At 53.0% G+C, this 16,234-nt stretch overlaps 2 protein-coding genes across 4 annotated transcripts; both read left to right on the top strand.

Moving 5' to 3' along the window:
* Window positions 1-5,167: 5,167 nt before the first annotated feature.
* On the top strand, window positions 5,168-6,221 carry LOC131486645 (ubiquitin thioesterase OTUB1-like). Its single transcript, XM_058686543.1, is given in 3 exon segments — window positions 5,168-5,190; window positions 5,258-5,740; window positions 5,742-6,221. Coding segments are annotated over 3 exon segments (822 nt in total). The 3' UTR covers window positions 6,058-6,221.
* Window positions 6,222-8,159: 1,938 nt separating this feature from the next.
* On the top strand, window positions 8,160-15,967 carry SLC35C1 (solute carrier family 35 member C1). Of its 3 annotated transcripts, none has more exons than XM_058688755.1 (3): window positions 8,160-8,306; window positions 9,942-10,468; window positions 13,762-15,967. In XM_058688755.1, the coding sequence occupies exons 1-3, from the start codon at window positions 8,275-8,277 to the stop codon at window positions 14,319-14,321; spliced, it is 1,119 nt and encodes a 372-aa protein (XP_058544738.1). In that variant the 5' UTR covers window positions 8,160-8,274; the 3' UTR covers window positions 14,322-15,967. The 3 variants fall into 3 exon arrangements, with proteins under 3 accessions (XP_058544738.1, XP_058544740.1, XP_058544739.1); XM_058688757.1 differs by lacking the exon at window positions 8,160-8,306 and adding an exon at window positions 8,429-8,606; XM_058688756.1 differs by lacking the exon at window positions 8,160-8,306 and adding an exon at window positions 8,591-8,702.
* Window positions 15,968-16,234: the final 267 nt, after the last annotated feature.

Genomic DNA, 16,234 nt, shown 5'->3' on the forward strand with positions numbered 1-16,234 from the left:
TTTATTCAACTGACCACAATGATTGGTCAAGAGTGATTATATGACCTGAGCCAAACCACTCAGAGTAAACCTCAAGGCTTCAGAGAGTGATTTTTTTTTTCCCCACCAAACTAAAACACCTGAATGGGAGTGGGGGAGGGAGATGTGTAGGAAATCTCTGGACCTTTTGCTCAGTTTTGCTGTCAACCTAAAACTGCTCTAAAAAAAATTGTCTATTTAAAAACAAAAAAACAGGGGTGCCTGAGTGGACTCAGTCGGTTGAGCGCCCAACTCTTGATTTCGGCTCATGATCTCACAGTCCGTGGGATTGAGTCCCGCGTTCGGTTCCATGCTGTGGGCACAGGATTCTCCCTGCTTGGGATTGATTCTCTCTCTCCCTTTCTCTTTGCCCCTGCCTGCTCATGCACTCTCATTCGCCCTCTCTCTCTCTCTCTCTCTCTCTGAAAATAAATAAACATTGGAAAACAAACAAACAACCACAAAACCCTGAATAGTGTAAGGTCTGGAATGCTTGAAGCCATTTTGTTATCAAATGGAGCCTGAGGAACAAAGCCAATGCTTAGAGAAGAGCCCAGACCAGGATTTGTTTGATGACATTCTTTGAGCTGCTGGGTCAAGCTGCACCTAAAGCTAGAGCTCTCCCTGGACTTTTCAGTGACATGAGCCAGTAAATACCATTGCTTCAACAAGCTCTCCCCTGCCACTCGATACACCATCTGGGATGAGAATCAGAGCCTTTTTTACCTTTGAGACCAGAAGGGTCACTTCAGAGGCCCAGGGACCCAGACGACCAACTGGAAGACCTGGGCTCAGGATGAGCTGAACCCACGCAACAGGACGAACTTTAGGTCGGCAGTCAAACTGGTTCTCACCTCCTCACTGAGTGGCCTGGGGCTAGTGACTCAACATCTCTGGGGTCTCAATGTCCTCACCTGTAAAATAGGGATTATAATGAAACTGCCGCTCACAGAATGGTGGCAAGCACTGACAAGTTGTAAATAAAACATCTGGCCTGAAGCCATCCATCCTCCAACATCGTGTTAGTTGTTAGTAACATGCTTCTGCCAAGAGGGATTGACACAGTTACTCAATCCCTACAGATTCGCTGCTAATCTGGGGTAAACACTGTTCCTGCTCGTAGATTATCCAGATGCATGTTACAGGGGCTATTCTAGATCTCACACAAACCAAAAGAGCTGCACAGTCGAGGGCTAGGTGCTTTACAGAAGCCAGACCAGGAGATAAAGGTGAGGTCTCTGCTAACATAAACACTTTGCTAAAGAGCAGCTAGCTCTTTGCTAATCCTCTGCTGTTTTCCCACTCTTTCCCGCCCCCCCCCCCCCCCGTTGGGACTCCTTTTTTGCTAACAAGCCATTGTCCCTGGCCATGCATGCCATGCTTTGGGATCTGTCCATCCTGACATTGGCTCTCCCGCTTTTCATCCTTATCTGGCAAATAGGTCCTGCCTTCTGAATTTTCCACCCCACCTCCTCCTCGGCAGCCAGAGTTCACTTCCTGATAATTGTATCCCCTACGTTGCTGGCTCAGAGCCGGTCCCAGCCAGTCCCAAGCCTTCCGGGAACCCTACGCATGAGTTCCAGCAACAATGAATTACCCATTAGAGCACTGTCTCAATTGGGACTGTGGTTGCCTACAAAAAATAGAATACCACTATGCAACGGCTTCTCCTGATAGGGGTTTATTCACCTCCTACAGTAAGGAATAGGCAGCCAAGGGCTGTGATGACAGCTCATCTCCAGGCTTCGGCTCTGCCATCCCAAGCTTTCCTCCTCATATCTTTTGCCTCATGGTTACAAGATGGCTGCTGCCCTTCCAGACCTCAGATGTGCATTGAAGACAGAACATAGAAGATAAAGAAGCAATAAAGACTATCTTTATATCAAGAAAGCAAAGCTTTCCCAGAAAGCCTCGGCTTATGACTCACCGGCTAAAAGTGTGTCACGTGGTCACATCCAGCTACAAGGGAGTCTGGGGAGTAAGTATTCGTAGGGGGACACATTGACATACAAATAAAAGACGGGTAATGTTAGTAAGAAAGAAGGATAGATTAATATAGGGTAAAACGGGGGTCAACAAACTACAAGCAGCAAACTCAACCTGGCCCATGGCCTGCCTTTATAAATAAAGTTTTACTGAAACACAGCTGCACACATTTGTTTACAACGCTACAACAGCAATGTTGAGTAGTTGCTACAGAAGCCATATGGCCCACAGAGTCTAAAATACCCACTTTTTGGTCATTGACAGAAAAAGGTTGCCAACTCCTGAGATAGACAATTAGTAGTGTCTACCACAAGTACCAGCAAAGGAAAGACCTAATTTTTTTTTTTTTCTGGAAAGAATGTATTATTTCCCAAAGAACATCCCAATCTTCACAAGAAAAATTAGAATACTTGTTTTTCTCTGCTTACATTTATTTTACAGTTTCGTGATCATTTTTATTCTGAGCTACATAGGGGATAAATAAGGAGCCTCATAAACTTTCAGGGCATAGGGCCTGAAATCGGCCTTTATTTCCAAGCACTTCTTCTGGTGGTCTTGTTGGAGAAGTGAATAAAGTATGCCCAAGATGGCCGATGGGTCTAAAACAAACTCTGGTCTCTAGCTTAGAGACCCCTCCTCCGTGTTCTTCTTCCTTTATTTGCTGTGCGCCCCCCACAGATATGGAAGCTGATGACTATAAATTACCTTCCCCACTTGCATTTGGCGCTCAGATCTTTGGAGAAACGGTCTCCTCTGAGCCCACCGGTGTTAAATAAATCTCTGATCCACAAGATCTCCGAGTGCCGCTTAGTTTTTCTGCCAGCGTTCCAGCCTAGTTCTATAACAAATTTGGTTCCCTGACTGGGAAACCCAACCCCACTGGCCCATTGTGGCCACCAGTTTGGGAGAACAGCAAGGTGGTGAAGGAGAGAGGGATCGCAAGGGAGAAGGTGTGCCCCCTGCCTGAATTTCAACAGTCTTCTTCTCAGTTGCCTCAGGCCGGCCCCACTCCGTTGTTCTGGCCAGACTCAAAGAGACCTGGTAGGTGAGGACCTGGACCCAACGTGGGAACCAGTAAGGCCAGGGCCCCAAAGAAGTGAGGCCCACCCAACAGGGTGGAAGGGGGACGTGATCAATCTCCAGAGGCCTTAATGGTCTCACAGGTAGAAAATTTTGCTGGAGGGAATGTAATAGACTCTGGTGTGTGTGTGTGTGTGTGTGTGTGTGTGTGTGTGTGTGTGTGTGTGAATGTGTGGCTCAGCCAGGCTTGCCAGTTGAGTTTGAGTTTGTGGCTCCACAGATGGGCACTTTAAGGTCCCCAAAAGTCTACGGAGTCTGAATGGGCTCTCCTGTGGTGAGAGTATAAGGTCTAGAGCAGTATCGGATCAGATTCTGATCACAAGTCACAAAGCTGAGTCCCCTATGGCCAAGCCTCCCCTAAAGTTTCCCTCGGGAATGTGACCAGTGGAGTATCTGATTGGTCCTCTCATCCAAAAGGATACCCTCCCTTTGTCTGTCTCCCCAACACACAAACACAAGAAAGGAATTAATAATGGGATCAACACAGAGTAAGCCTACGATTTTAGAGGACGTGTTCAAATATTTTAAAAATGGATTTTCAGGCGATTACAGGGTGAAAATGACACACAGGAAGTTAAGGACTTTTTGTGAACTAGGATGGCCCATATTCAATGTAGGATGGCCCCAGAAGGGACATTAGATGCTCAAATAATGCAGTGGGTTTGGCTAAGTCACTGGGAACTCAGGCCACCCTGATCAATTTCCATACATTGACTCCTGGCTTGAAATTGCCCGAAACCCCCCACCTTGGGTGCAATTCATCCATAGCAAGCAGAGTCAGGCAAACGTTTTAGCCACTTTATCCAGAGACTCACCCAGGGAGCCAAAGAAGCAACCCACCGCTCCTCTAATATTTAAAAGAGACATGGAGGAAGATATTGTCTTTCTGCCTCCTTATGACTCGTCAAGCTCCCTCACCCCTCCCCCTGAACTTGAAACTCCTCCCCCATCTGTCTCTCGGACTCCACAGTCACCACCACCCATCTCCCTGCCCCTCTCAGACACGGAGAACCCTACCCCACAGGGGCCGACAGCCAGACTGTGCCCCAGACCCAGACCTAAGGCTCTCCAAATGCCTGTAAGGGAGACGAGAGAGCCTGAAAGACAGAATGAGGACAGAACAGTCCAGCCCAGCCGTTCCTTGATGTATTATCAACCTTTCTCCACAACCGACCTCCTCAATTGGAAACACAACACTCCATCATATTCTAAAAAGCCACAAGCAATGGTCAACTTGATGGAGTCCCTCTTCCAGACCGACTTGGGAAGATTGTCAACAGTTATTCTGTACTCTGTTTAATACAGAAGAAAAAATAATAATAATGAGAGAAACACGACAGTACCTAGAAGATCACGCACCTCCGTGGATCAATGACCCTGCTGTCTGGGGTTAAGCTGCCGCACCTGAAAAACACCCAACATGGGATTTCAGCACAAAAGAAGAACAGGCCCACATCCAATGATATCAGGAAGCCCTCCTTCGGGGAGTCCAAGCTGGAGCCAAAAAGCCCATGAACATGACTAAAATATCATCCGTCAAACAGCACCCTGGGGAATCTCCGGGAGACTACTATGAAAGATTATGTGAAGCATACCGTATATATACCCCGTTTGACCCCGAGGCACCAGAAAGTCAACAGATGGTAAATACCTCTTTTGTAGCACAGGCTGCCCCAGATATCAAAAGAAAACTCCAGAAGTTGGAGGGCTTTGCCGGGATGAATATCATTCAGCTGATAGAGGTCGCCAATAAAGTTTTCATGAGCAGAGAAGTCACAGCCGAAAGAGAAGCGGAGAGAAGACTAAAAGAGAAGGCCACCCTTCTCGCAGTACTAAAAGAAACAGATGCTGCAAAGACGGGAAGACCCCAACCGCCAAAAGGGGGGAAGCCCAGAGCCCCCTTAGCAAAGGACCAATGTACATGCTGCAAAGAGAAGGGACACTGGAAGAATGAATGTCCGAATCGGAAGGGGCCCTCAAAACCCAGCCGATATCAGGAGGAACCTCAAGGCAAGAACCTCGTCGGTCTGGCCAGGATAGAATTGGACTAAGGGGGACCAGGCTCTTTTCATTCTTGGCCCCCATGAGCCCACAGTCGAAATACAGGTAGGGGGCCGAACAATAACTTTCATGGTTGACACTGGGGCTGAATACTCTGTTATTACTTCCCCAGTGGCACCCTTCAGCCAAAAGATGGCAACCATACTTGGGGCTGCTGGGACACGGGTGATGCTCGACACCATGATGAAGCCATGATGGCTCAGCAGGACCGAATTCAGCAAGAGATTGCAGTGCAGAACCCTCTGGTCTCGGAGCGTCTGGAGCTTTCGGTCTTATACAAGGAGTATGCTGAGGATGACAACATCTATCAACAGAAGATCAAGGACCTCCACAAAAAGTACTCGTACATCCCCAAGACCAGGCCTGATGGAAACTGCTTCTACTGAGCTTTTGGATTCTCCCACTTGGAGGCGCTGCTGGATGACAGCAGGGAATTGCAACGGTTTAAGGCCGTGTCCGCCAAGAGCAAAGAGGACCTGGTGTCCCAGGGCTTCACCGAGTTCACAATTGAGGATTTCCACAACACGTTCATGGACCTGATCGAGCAGGTGGAGAAGCAGACCTCAGTAGCCGACCTGCTGGCCTCCTTCAATGACCTCGGACTACCCCGTCGTGTACCTGTGGCTGCTCACGTCAGGCTACCTGCAGCGCGAGAGCAAGTTCTTCGAGCACTTCATCGAGGGTGGGAGGACCGTCAAGGAGTTCTGTCAGCAGGAGGTGGAGCCCACGTGCAAAGAGAGTGACCACATTCACATCATCGCGCTGGCCCAGGCCCTCAGTGTCTCCATCCAGGTGGAACACATGGACCGCGGCGAGGGCGGCACCACCAACCCGCACATCTTTCCCGAGGGCTCCGAGCCCAAGGTCTACCTTCTCTATCAGCCTGGACACTACGACATCCTCTACAAATAGGGCTGGCCCTGGCCTGCCACTGCCCTGCCTGCCCTCCCCTCTGCCAGGCGCTAGACATGTACAGAGGTTTTTTGTGGTTGTAAATGGTCATACTTCACTCCCCTCCTCCCCCCGTCACACGACCTTCCACATTTTATTAAAGGGGATGCTGGTGGTGAAAAAAAAAAAAAAAAAAGGACATGCATCACCTCCTTTTATCATCCATTGAGTCACATGGTTCACCTACCCACAAGGGAGGCTGGGAAAGGTAGTCTCTGGCTGAGCAACCACATGACTAGCTACCATCCAATGATTTGGGACAAATGGGAGATTGAATTTGGGTAGACAACGAATAGTGTCCACCATGCAAAGTAGGTTCATGAGTCCTTGTTGAACTCAGAGGTGAGATAGTTGACCTCTCTGAGTTCCCCGAAACTCGGGCCCTACTGGTACAGATCCACTGCCCCCTATACCTGGGAGGTCAGTTTTGTTCACTCTGTCTCGTAGGGATCGCCTTCTGACGTCATCAGTGGCTCCCGGCCAAGGCAAGAACAGAACCACACCCATAAAGGGCCCTCCTTCCTGGATTATTACAGCCTTCCACCTGCCAGGATGACGACGACCTTGTGTTCTGCCCCACATCAAGTTCACACACTAGGTAATTACTCTTGACGAGACCTAAAACCCCACCCTTGATGAGTGCTTTAAACAACTAAGATTCCTTAAGAAAAATTCAAAAGCAAACCGATTGTGCAAAGTGCACACCTCCTGAGGCCTTAGACCCCTTAGAAACACATCCCTCCCCCTTTCCCTCATGCGGAACAAAAAGGATTAGAATCTGGGAAACTCGGTGTACTGGCCTGTTACCACCTTAATGCAGGGGAGTGAAGCTAATGGTGGAATTTCAGGTACAATGGAAGGGGAGCGTTTGGAGACAGGAATACATTTCGGTCACCTGTGGAGAGCCCAGACTGTGCCCCCACGTACCCAGCATGGACTGCCCCTGGTCTCTCTCAGCGAAGGGCATCTGGCCTATATACAGCACATATTGCTTCCCTAGGGGTGCAAAGTGGCAGCACATTCATTAGATAAATTAATTCTGTTTATGTGCCAAGGAGCAGGGCCCTTCCAGGAAACCAGGGCCTCTTACAGACAAGTTTGCCCTGTTTGTCATTAAATTATTTGTCAAAGTGAAATATCAGGCCCAAGAGCAAATAGCCATTGCCCTTAACAAACTGAAACCCACAGCCTTCAAAGTTTGACCCTGGAATGAGACTCTCCAAGTAAGATTCTGATGACCAGCTCAGTTCCTTCAAGTCTTTCTGTTCTCAAAAGGGTAATTTGATCCCCAAGGCGACAAGGTGATCAGGTGGCATTCTCCAGCTGGAGACTAGCCCATAACTAAGTAGCAGGAAGTCCCCTCTCTGGAGGAAGGAGGAGTGCAGGTACCTTAGAGCAAAGGCCAGAGGGCTGGTGGAAAAGAATAGGCCTGGGGTGGAGCTCACTCCGGGAAATTTGCACCTGCCTTGGGGGTTATTAACCCTTCCAGTTCCACATAGCCCACCATGGGCTGTGTTAAGCTGGGGTCAGGGTTTTGCCCTTAGCCTGTGAAACTTTAAATGTACTCCACAGATTCTACCCTTTTATTATGGAAAATTTCAAACGTACACAAAAGCAAAATGACTCTTATAACCCCCGTGTATCTATGCCCAGCCTCAACAATTATCGACATTTTGCCTATCTAATTTTACCTAGCTACCCACCTCTTTTTTTCTCTCTCTCTTTGGTAAGTATTCTGAGTATTTTAAAGCAAATCTAAGACATCTCACCCGTACAGTAAATGGTACTAATTAAACAGTGTTCGAAATACTGCAGATGTCAGTCCCTACTTTCAACCATACCAGCTAGACTAATGAGCAAGAAGGTTGGGACCCCCTGGTATAGTCCCGCCAAACCCCTTCTTCTTTTTTTTTTTTTTTTTTTTTTTTTACAACAAAGAACTCAGAAGTGAGACGCCAACCCCTGGCGTCCAGAGTGGTGCCAGAGCACAAACCAGGGAGAAGTCGGCCCTCCAGGCTGCCTGATGAGAGACAGACTCGGGCTGGTGACTGACTGCCCAGGCCCGGTCCCTGGGAGAGAGCGGATTAACCCTCCCGCCGCTCACTACCCGCAGGAAGAATCCGGGCTGTTCTCAAACTCACTTCTGTTAGCTCCGGACGGGTGCGCGGTGGGCCAGGGATGAAGCCGGGTCCCTGGACATGCAGGAGGCGGTAACTGGAGCGAGGGATCCCGGGCGGGCCGGGGCGGGGTACCAGGGCCGGGGTGGCCTTGGAAACAGAAAGATGCTTGCTCCCACGAGGGGCGGGACAACCCAGGGCCAAGGTCAGGCTGGGTCCCGGGTGGCTTGCCGCCGCCTCCGGGCTCCACGTGGGGAGCGGGCCAGCGAGGTTGGCTTGGCATCCACGCCCGGGGCTGGGAGCAGGAAGTAGTCTTCCGTGGGCGCGGCCCTAGGTGCGGTGCTGCAGGTGCGGCGCTAGGTAGCTCGGGCGGACCGCAGTGCAAAGGAGGAGGTGAGCACGGGGTCGCCACCGAGGCCCCGGGGCCAGAGCCAGCGGCTGGGCCTGGCTTGAGAGGAGGCGTTTTGGAAGGGGGAAGGAGCCCGAGGGGTGAGCGTGGTTGTTGCCTTGAGGCTCAGATCCGGCTGTGCCCAAATGAGGGTGGGGGGGCAGATCGCGAGGGTTGATTGAAATCCAGACGGGATAGTGTGGCCTCGGGCCTCAGGGAGCATCCCGGATCGTCTCCGGCTTGGAAGAGGGATGGGGGAGCTGGAAATGGGGGAGATAGGAAGGGACTGCACCATGGGAGAGTGAGGTGGGGCTAGCAGAGGGAGGGAGGGCTCGTAGGGGGTCTCTGGACGCCAAGGGATGCGGGGCGCCGCCAAGGCTCTGGGGGTGCGGTCGGGCCCGGGATGAGGGGCGCAGAGGACGTACGGAGTCGGGGACAGTGAGCGTCTGGACAAGACAGAGCTGGGCAGGGGTGGGGGAGGGGGGATTGCAAAAAGGGGGCCGAGGCTCAAGCACCTATAGGAACCTTCCGCGGGAGCCGACTCCCCTCCGCCCCACTATCCCCGGGCCGGGAGCGCACCGGAGCGGAGAGGAGGCGGGGACACAGACGCAAGCCTGACTCGGAAGGATGTTTCTGGCCGGCTGTGGCTTTAAGGGTGACGCCGGGCGTGCGGGCCCTTTAAGGAGGGGTCGGGGGCGTGTCAGGAAATGAGTCCTGGGCCCGCCTCGCGGGGGAGAACGGCCTCGGCTGTCCGGAGGCGCCGGGGCTGTACGGCAGCCTATGCGCCGAAGGGCTGCGCGCCGCGGGCTTGGGCAGGCCCGGCCTCCTCCCGCTCCCTTTGGGCCCCCGCCACGAGCACCTCTGAGCTTCCCTGCACCCCTCTTTCCAAACCCCTCGCGCGCCTTCCCTCCGTTCATCTTACTGCACGCCCCCCCTTTCCCCCTGCAAACCCTTTTCGCCCATGCCTCCCTCTCCCGGCGTCGCTTCCCCGCGCTGTCCTCCGCCCTTCAGCACCTTCGCCCTGCCTTCCTCCCCCTCCCCCTCCCCCTCTCCTTCCTTTCCTCTCCCCTCCCTTCTTCCTGAGACCCATCCCTACAAGGCCTCTTCTGTCCAACCTTAGCCTGTCCCTCACCCCTTCCCTGTGTCTCGTCTCATGAGCCACCTCAGAGTGGGGGCAGATTGTGAGGCTCCCCCCACAGCAGAACCTCTCGGTGGAGAGGCCTCTAGGCCATCCCCCATGTGACAGTTGAGGGCTGCGGCTTGCAGAAAGACCGGAGCTGATTGCCCTGTACTCCAGTTCTGGCTGTAGAGTGACCCAGTTCCTCTGCTACCATGAACAGGGCCCCTTTGAAGCGGTCCAGGATCCTGCACATGGCACTGATGGGGGCTTCCGACCCCTCCGGAGAGGCAGAGGCCACCAAGGAGAAGCCCTTTGTGCTGCGGGCGTTGCAGATCACGCTGGTGGTGTCTCTCTACTGGGTCACCTCCATCTCCATGGTGTTCCTGAACAAGTACCTGCTGGGCAGCCCCTCCCTACAGCTGGACACCCCCATCTTCGTCACCTTCTACCAGTGCCTGGTGACCACGCTGCTGTGCAAGAGCCTCAGCATACTGGCGGCCTGCTGCCCCGGTGCCATGGACTTTCCCACCCTGCGCCTGGACCTCAGGGTGACCCGCAGCGTCCTGCCCCTGTCCGTCGTCTTCATCGGCATGATCACCTTCAATAACCTCTGCCTCAAGTACGTCGGCGTGGCCTTCTACAACGTGGGCCGCTCACTCACCACTGTCTTCAATGTGCTGCTGTCCTACTTGCTGCTCAAGCAAACCACCTCCTTCTATGCCTTGCTCACCTGCGGCATCATCATCGGTGAGTGGCCAGCCAGGGCCACGGGGAGTGGGGGGTGGGGCGCAGGGACCCAAACCCCAAAGATCAACCCTGCCAGGCATCGTTGGATTTTATCTGTCCCAGCTCCCTTGGGGAAGAGCCTGGGGCCCAGAGACAGTAAGCTCCCTGAGGTCACCCAGCAAGTCAGGGGCCCCCCCAGGGCCCCTCAAAACAAGATGGGATTAGATCTACCTTTCACAGAGGGGAAAAAACCAAGGTACAGAGAAGGTAAATAATTTGTTGAAAATCACACAGCTAATAAGTGGGAGAGCTGGGATCTGATCTCAAGCAGTCTGGCCCCCTGTGCTTGACCACTGTATTGCTTCTCAAGAACTCAAGTGTCCTGACTCTCCATCCAGTGCTATTTCCAGAGAATGCATCTTGTAATAAATATACCATCACCCTCTGACCTTGTAGGCTCGTAGTGATAGCTAAGACAGTGGCAAGAAATAAGCTTTGAGAGGTCTTAGCTGTCTTCCCACGCTTGACCCTTAGAAAATAAGAATTATTGACGGGGACATGGTGCCAAGCATTCACATTTAGCATCTCCTTTGTTCCCCAGAGGTCCCCTGGGAGGTAGCATCACCTTGATCAACTCCATACAAACCAGGAAACTGAAGCTCAGAGAGGTTAAGTGACTTGCCCCGGGCCACACAGCTAGGAAGTCGCCAAGCTGGGGCACAAACCCAGATTGGCCAGACTCTGGGGTCTATGCTTTTAACCCCCCTGCTCTCCTCTTGTCCCCTAGAGATTATAGCTGCACTGTCCAACACAGTAGCCACCAACCACGTGTCTATTTCCATTTCCATTCATTCAGATTCAATGACATTTTAAAAATTCAGTTCCTCAGTTGCAGGTGTTAACAACCCCATTCTGTAGCCACGTGTCAGGTGCTCAGTAGCCACATGTGACCAGTGGCTACTATATTGGACAGCGCAGATGATAGAACATTTCCATCATCACAGAAGGGGTGTTTGCAGCACTCTGGGTAAGAGTGCACCCGCTTCCCTCAGAATCCTCGCAGGGCTCTGTCATCCAGGAATGTGGTCTTTCTTTGAACCTGTTCACGTTTTTCCTGGGGCTGTAAAGTTCGTGTTGGTTGACCTACATATTCTTCGCTGGTGTCTCCGAGTCCCAGGCCCAGTCTCACTGGTTGCAGGGGAGGGGCCCATCCCATGCCGCCTGTCCTAGAAAATGTTACTCTCATTGAGCAACTGCTGGATATAGGGCTGCTCAGTCCAGGTCCAGGATGGGAGACGGGAGAAGGCCAAGGTTAGAGGAGAAGGAGCTGCTGAGACCCCTGGCGGATTTTCAGCTGCCCCCTCGCCCCACCCCACCTCACCGCTGCCCAGAGCTGATGCAGAGTCCCAGGCCTCACTTAGCCAAACGCCTCAGGGGTCTCCACTTCAGCCCCACTGGACCCTATGAAGGGGGGAGGGGGAGCAGGGAGAGGGGAGCCTCCTGATGCGAGAATTTGCACGAAGAAAGGTGAAGTCGCTAGGGAAACTGGGCCCAAGTCCTAAAGGTAATCAAAGTAGCTGATAGTGTGATAGCGTCAGAGAAAGTGCCTTCACTGGCCACACTGATGGGGCAGGGGCCCCGGCCCCCTCTCTGCTTCGCTTCCCCTTAAGATGGGTCTCAGGTGACTATTCCGGGGCCCTTCCTCCTTTCCCAGTATTGGGTGTGAGTTCCCTCTAGGGTGTGGAGCCTTGGGGCGGGGGTCCCTTCTGGACTTGGAAGGTCACGAGCCGGAGGACTGGGGGCGCTCTGGCTAACCCTCCACACCCCCAGAGCAGGTCTACAGATACCTGTTTGCAAAGGCCCTGCCAAGACCCAGAATGTGCCTGCAACATAGGAGGGGCCTTACCTCCTTCAACCCTCAAAGCCACCTCCAGAACAACCTGCGTTCATGCATTCTTTCAGGCAGCCAACAAATATGAACGGATGGCCAGGCACGTGCCAGAGACTGGGCCAAACTTTGGGGATACAAATTCGGCCAAAGGGGACCGGGCTCCTGGGCTCCCGGAGGGCATGGTGATGATGCAGGGCAGTAAGTGAGTTATGCTGCAGGGGTGAGGCTGCGATTGGGGTAATAGAAGGTGCTACAGGGACCCTGGTGGGGGTGGGGAGGGAAGCAAAGTTGGAAATGGGGTAATCTAAGCAGGCGTCCCGGAGGAAGTGCTAGATGGGTATAAGGAAGGGGTGAGGACACAGTGTTCTAGGCAGAAGAAAGTACCTGTGTGTTTCTTCATGCTCAGGCCATCGGGGGCCTTGCCCAAGTTAAGTGAGTCTGGAAGGTTTCCTGAAGGTAGTAGGTGAGGAGGGGCTTTAAGCCAGGACAGGACCTGAGCAGATCTATCCGTACTTTAGGAAGATCATTCTAGTTGCAAGGTGGAGGGTAGTGTGGTTGGAGTTAGGGGGTCGAGAAAGTGACCCAGGTCTCTATAGATGAAGGAAATGGGAGCTCAGAAAAGTTAAGTCACCTTTCCTCAGGCCATGCAGCCTCTAAATGGCAGAGCCCAATTGGAGCCCAAATCTCTCTGACACCAGAACTTCTCCTACTCCCCCATGTTACCAGATGCTGTGGCACAAGGTACAGCACGTGTAAGATTCAGCCCCTGCCTCCTGGGAAGGTGGGGTGTAGCCAAAGAGATGGGACAGTCCCCATGGGCAGGTGACAGGCAAGGGGTCTTGCAGGGACCATGGAGGCTCTGTGAGCAGGAGGTGACACAAGATGAGGGTGTCAGAAAGAGTGACTGTCCCAAAAGACCTCAGGCCACAAGTGATTCTAACTCATTATAGTGTCCCATTCTACAGACAAGGAAGCCAAGGCTCTGAGACCTTAAATCACTTGCCCAAGGTCACCTTAACCACTAATCACTCAGCCCTTTGGAGCTCATTTCCAGCACTACTTTCCAGATGCCCCAGGCCAGCACAGTCGCCCTGGTTATGGGTGCTCACAGCATGCTGCCCTGTTTTATGGCCCTCATTACAATTGTAATTAAAGAAATAACTGGGAAATGAATCGTCTTAACGTCGTTCTCCTCTGCTAGAATGTAAGCTCCCGAGAAAGCATTCATGTCTTGGGCCACTTCCCCAGCCTTTGTATGGTGCTTTGCATGTAATAGAGAGTTTGGGCATGTTTATTGCAGAGAGGGCCGGGGGGACGGGACAGTGAGGGCAGCATTACGGTCTGTGACCTTCGGTGGCAAAACTCTCTGTCCTTCTTCCTCCCCGTCCTCATCCTCTTTGCCCCTCTCCTGTCTCCACCGCAGGTGGCTTCTGGCTCGGTGTGGACCAGGAGGGGGCCGAGGGCACCCTGTCTTGGACAGGCACCCTCTTTGGCGTGCTCGCCAGCCTCTGTGTCTCGCTCAACGCCATCTACACCAAGAAGGTGCTCCCGGCCGTGGATGGCAGCATCTGGCGTCTGACCTTCTACAACAACGTCAATGCCTGCGTCCTCTTCCTGCCCTTGTTCCTGCTGCTCGGGGAGCTTCAGACCCTCCGTGACTTTTCCCAGCTGGGCAGCGCCCACTTCTGGGGCATGATGACCCTGGGCGGCCTGTTCGGCTTTGCCATCGGCTACGTGACGGGACTACAGATCAAGTTCACCAGCCCCCTGACCCATAACGTGTCCGGCACCACCAAAGCCTGTGCCCAGACGGTGCTGGCTGTGCTCTACTACGAGGAGACCAAGAGCTTCCTCTGGTGGACAAGCAACATGATGGTGCTGGGGGGCTCCTCTGCCTACACCTGGGTCAGGGGCTGGGAGATGAAGAAGATTCAGGAGGAACCCAGCCCCAAAGAGGGCGAGAAGAGCAGCATGGGGGTGTGAGCTCCTGCAGGGACCTGGGGATGGCCCAGTGGGGGAGAATGCCCAGGGCCGCTCTCTGGACCCTGAGAGGTAGTCTGGAGGGGGTATTGTTTACAAACCTGCTCACAAATCGGGTGGTTGAAATAGAGCCAGTGTTTTCAAATGATGTCGGAAAGTTGCCAAACCTATCTCGACCGCCTTTCCTGTTTCTGAGTTTTGTCCTCCCCTAGGGAGGCAGGACCCCCTGGGAACAGCCAATGAGTTTCCCTGGAAGAGCACTCGCTTTCGGGGAGTAGGAGAAGGGCAGCACCCCATCCTGTCCCCCTTCCGGGGCCTTCTACCTCCACATGACCTTTGGGGTTGGGGACGGGCCACAGCTTTGAGGGACAGTAGTAAGTCTTCACTTACTCAGCTCAGGGGAGCTGGGGGTATGACCCCACCACAGGCCAAATGAAGGGGTCTGGGAAACCTCACATCTCTGGGTCCCAGGACAGGCAGCGAAGCTTTGACCCCGCAAATCAGCCTCCCTCCGGAGGAAAGTGTGGGCTGGGCTGAGGGGCGACACAGACAAGCGTCCCCTCTTGGTCTTCTGCGCCAAGACCACCAGTCCCCAGGGAAGGGCACGAAAGATCATTTGCGCCCAAGCCTGGCTCTGGAATCCCCAAGGACTGCTGGGAATTGGCCTGGGAATGGGGCACATCGTGGGAAAGTGCCCTTTTCCCACCGTCTGCACCCTACGCTCCCAGCTTTTGGACATGGGGGAGCCACACAGCTTTTACAGGTTAAGCAGGGTCATTAACACCCTCCCCCGGTCCCTGACACTCAGAAGCTCATTCCTCCCCTCCTGAGGAGCCGCTAGCCCTCTGGTTTCCCAGCACCTGACTCAGGTAAGACCTCCCGGAGGTGCAGCCAGGTCACCCTCCTAACTCTGGCTTCCCAGAGCGTCATCCCCAAGAGGACTGGTAGAGCCAGGGTCCTGGCTCAGAACCTTCTCCCTCAGCGGTGCTGTGCCTTCCCCTGAGCCAGATCCCTGCCTGGGTGTTGGAACCTGACTCTGATGAAGGTGATAAAGTAACAATTATGTTTCTTCCCTGAGGTTAGGGCTGAAAGAACCTTCTCTTCCCCTTACCAATGCCCTGCCCCCACCCCCACCGCCACCCCCACCCCCGTGGGCTTAGGACAGCCTTCACAAACCCTGTCTCTTCGGCTGTGCATTCTGTCCCACCCATCTCCTTGGGATAATTCCTCCTGTTTTGTCCCCATAAGGAAAGGTTGGGGAGAGTGGGTCTTCTCATCCGCAGTGGTTTCTAATGAAGTTAGTCTGGCCTGATGCTCTGAACTGTGTGTGAGTTCATTAAAAATGGGAATGAGACGTTGTAGTGGAAACCCTGACAGTTGGGGTTCTTTTCTTTCTTGCAAAGCTAGTGCCTGACTAAACTTTGATTGCGGAAGCATCCACTTCAGAGATCTCCGGACACACAACCAGGCTGCCTCCCCATCTGAGACCCCTTCATTTTAAACACCTTGATTGATTTCAGTAACCGATCACTTGGGCCACTTCTTTTCTTCTCTTCCTACACTTTAAATTTCCACTCCTGTGTTTTGAATTGACCAATAAAGAGTGAGCCTGCAAACCCTCGACCCCAATAAAAGCAGATCCCCAGGCCTGTGTGTGCTCTCATTCTCTCTCTCTCCCTCCCTCTCCGGTCTTTCCCCCACCACCCCCACATCGCTGTGTGGCCCCAGGTGTGCTGTGTAATTTCCAGATCCTGTAAGTAATAAACCTTTATTTTTTCAAAGTTTCCTGGTGGTTATTGCTGAAGGGTGTCTTGCAATCGTTAAGAACCACAAGGACCGTCCGCATTGCTTATCGACAGGCCGGGACCAGCACCAAACAAATCAGTGTAGTTGGCAGAATTGCATGATGGCCCTTA

The sequence above is a fragment of the Neofelis nebulosa genome, chromosome 10 (genome assembly GCF_028018385.1).
Source record: "Neofelis nebulosa isolate mNeoNeb1 chromosome 10, mNeoNeb1.pri, whole genome shotgun sequence".
In the NCBI taxonomy this organism is placed as follows: Eukaryota; Metazoa; Chordata; class Mammalia; order Carnivora; family Felidae; genus Neofelis; species Neofelis nebulosa.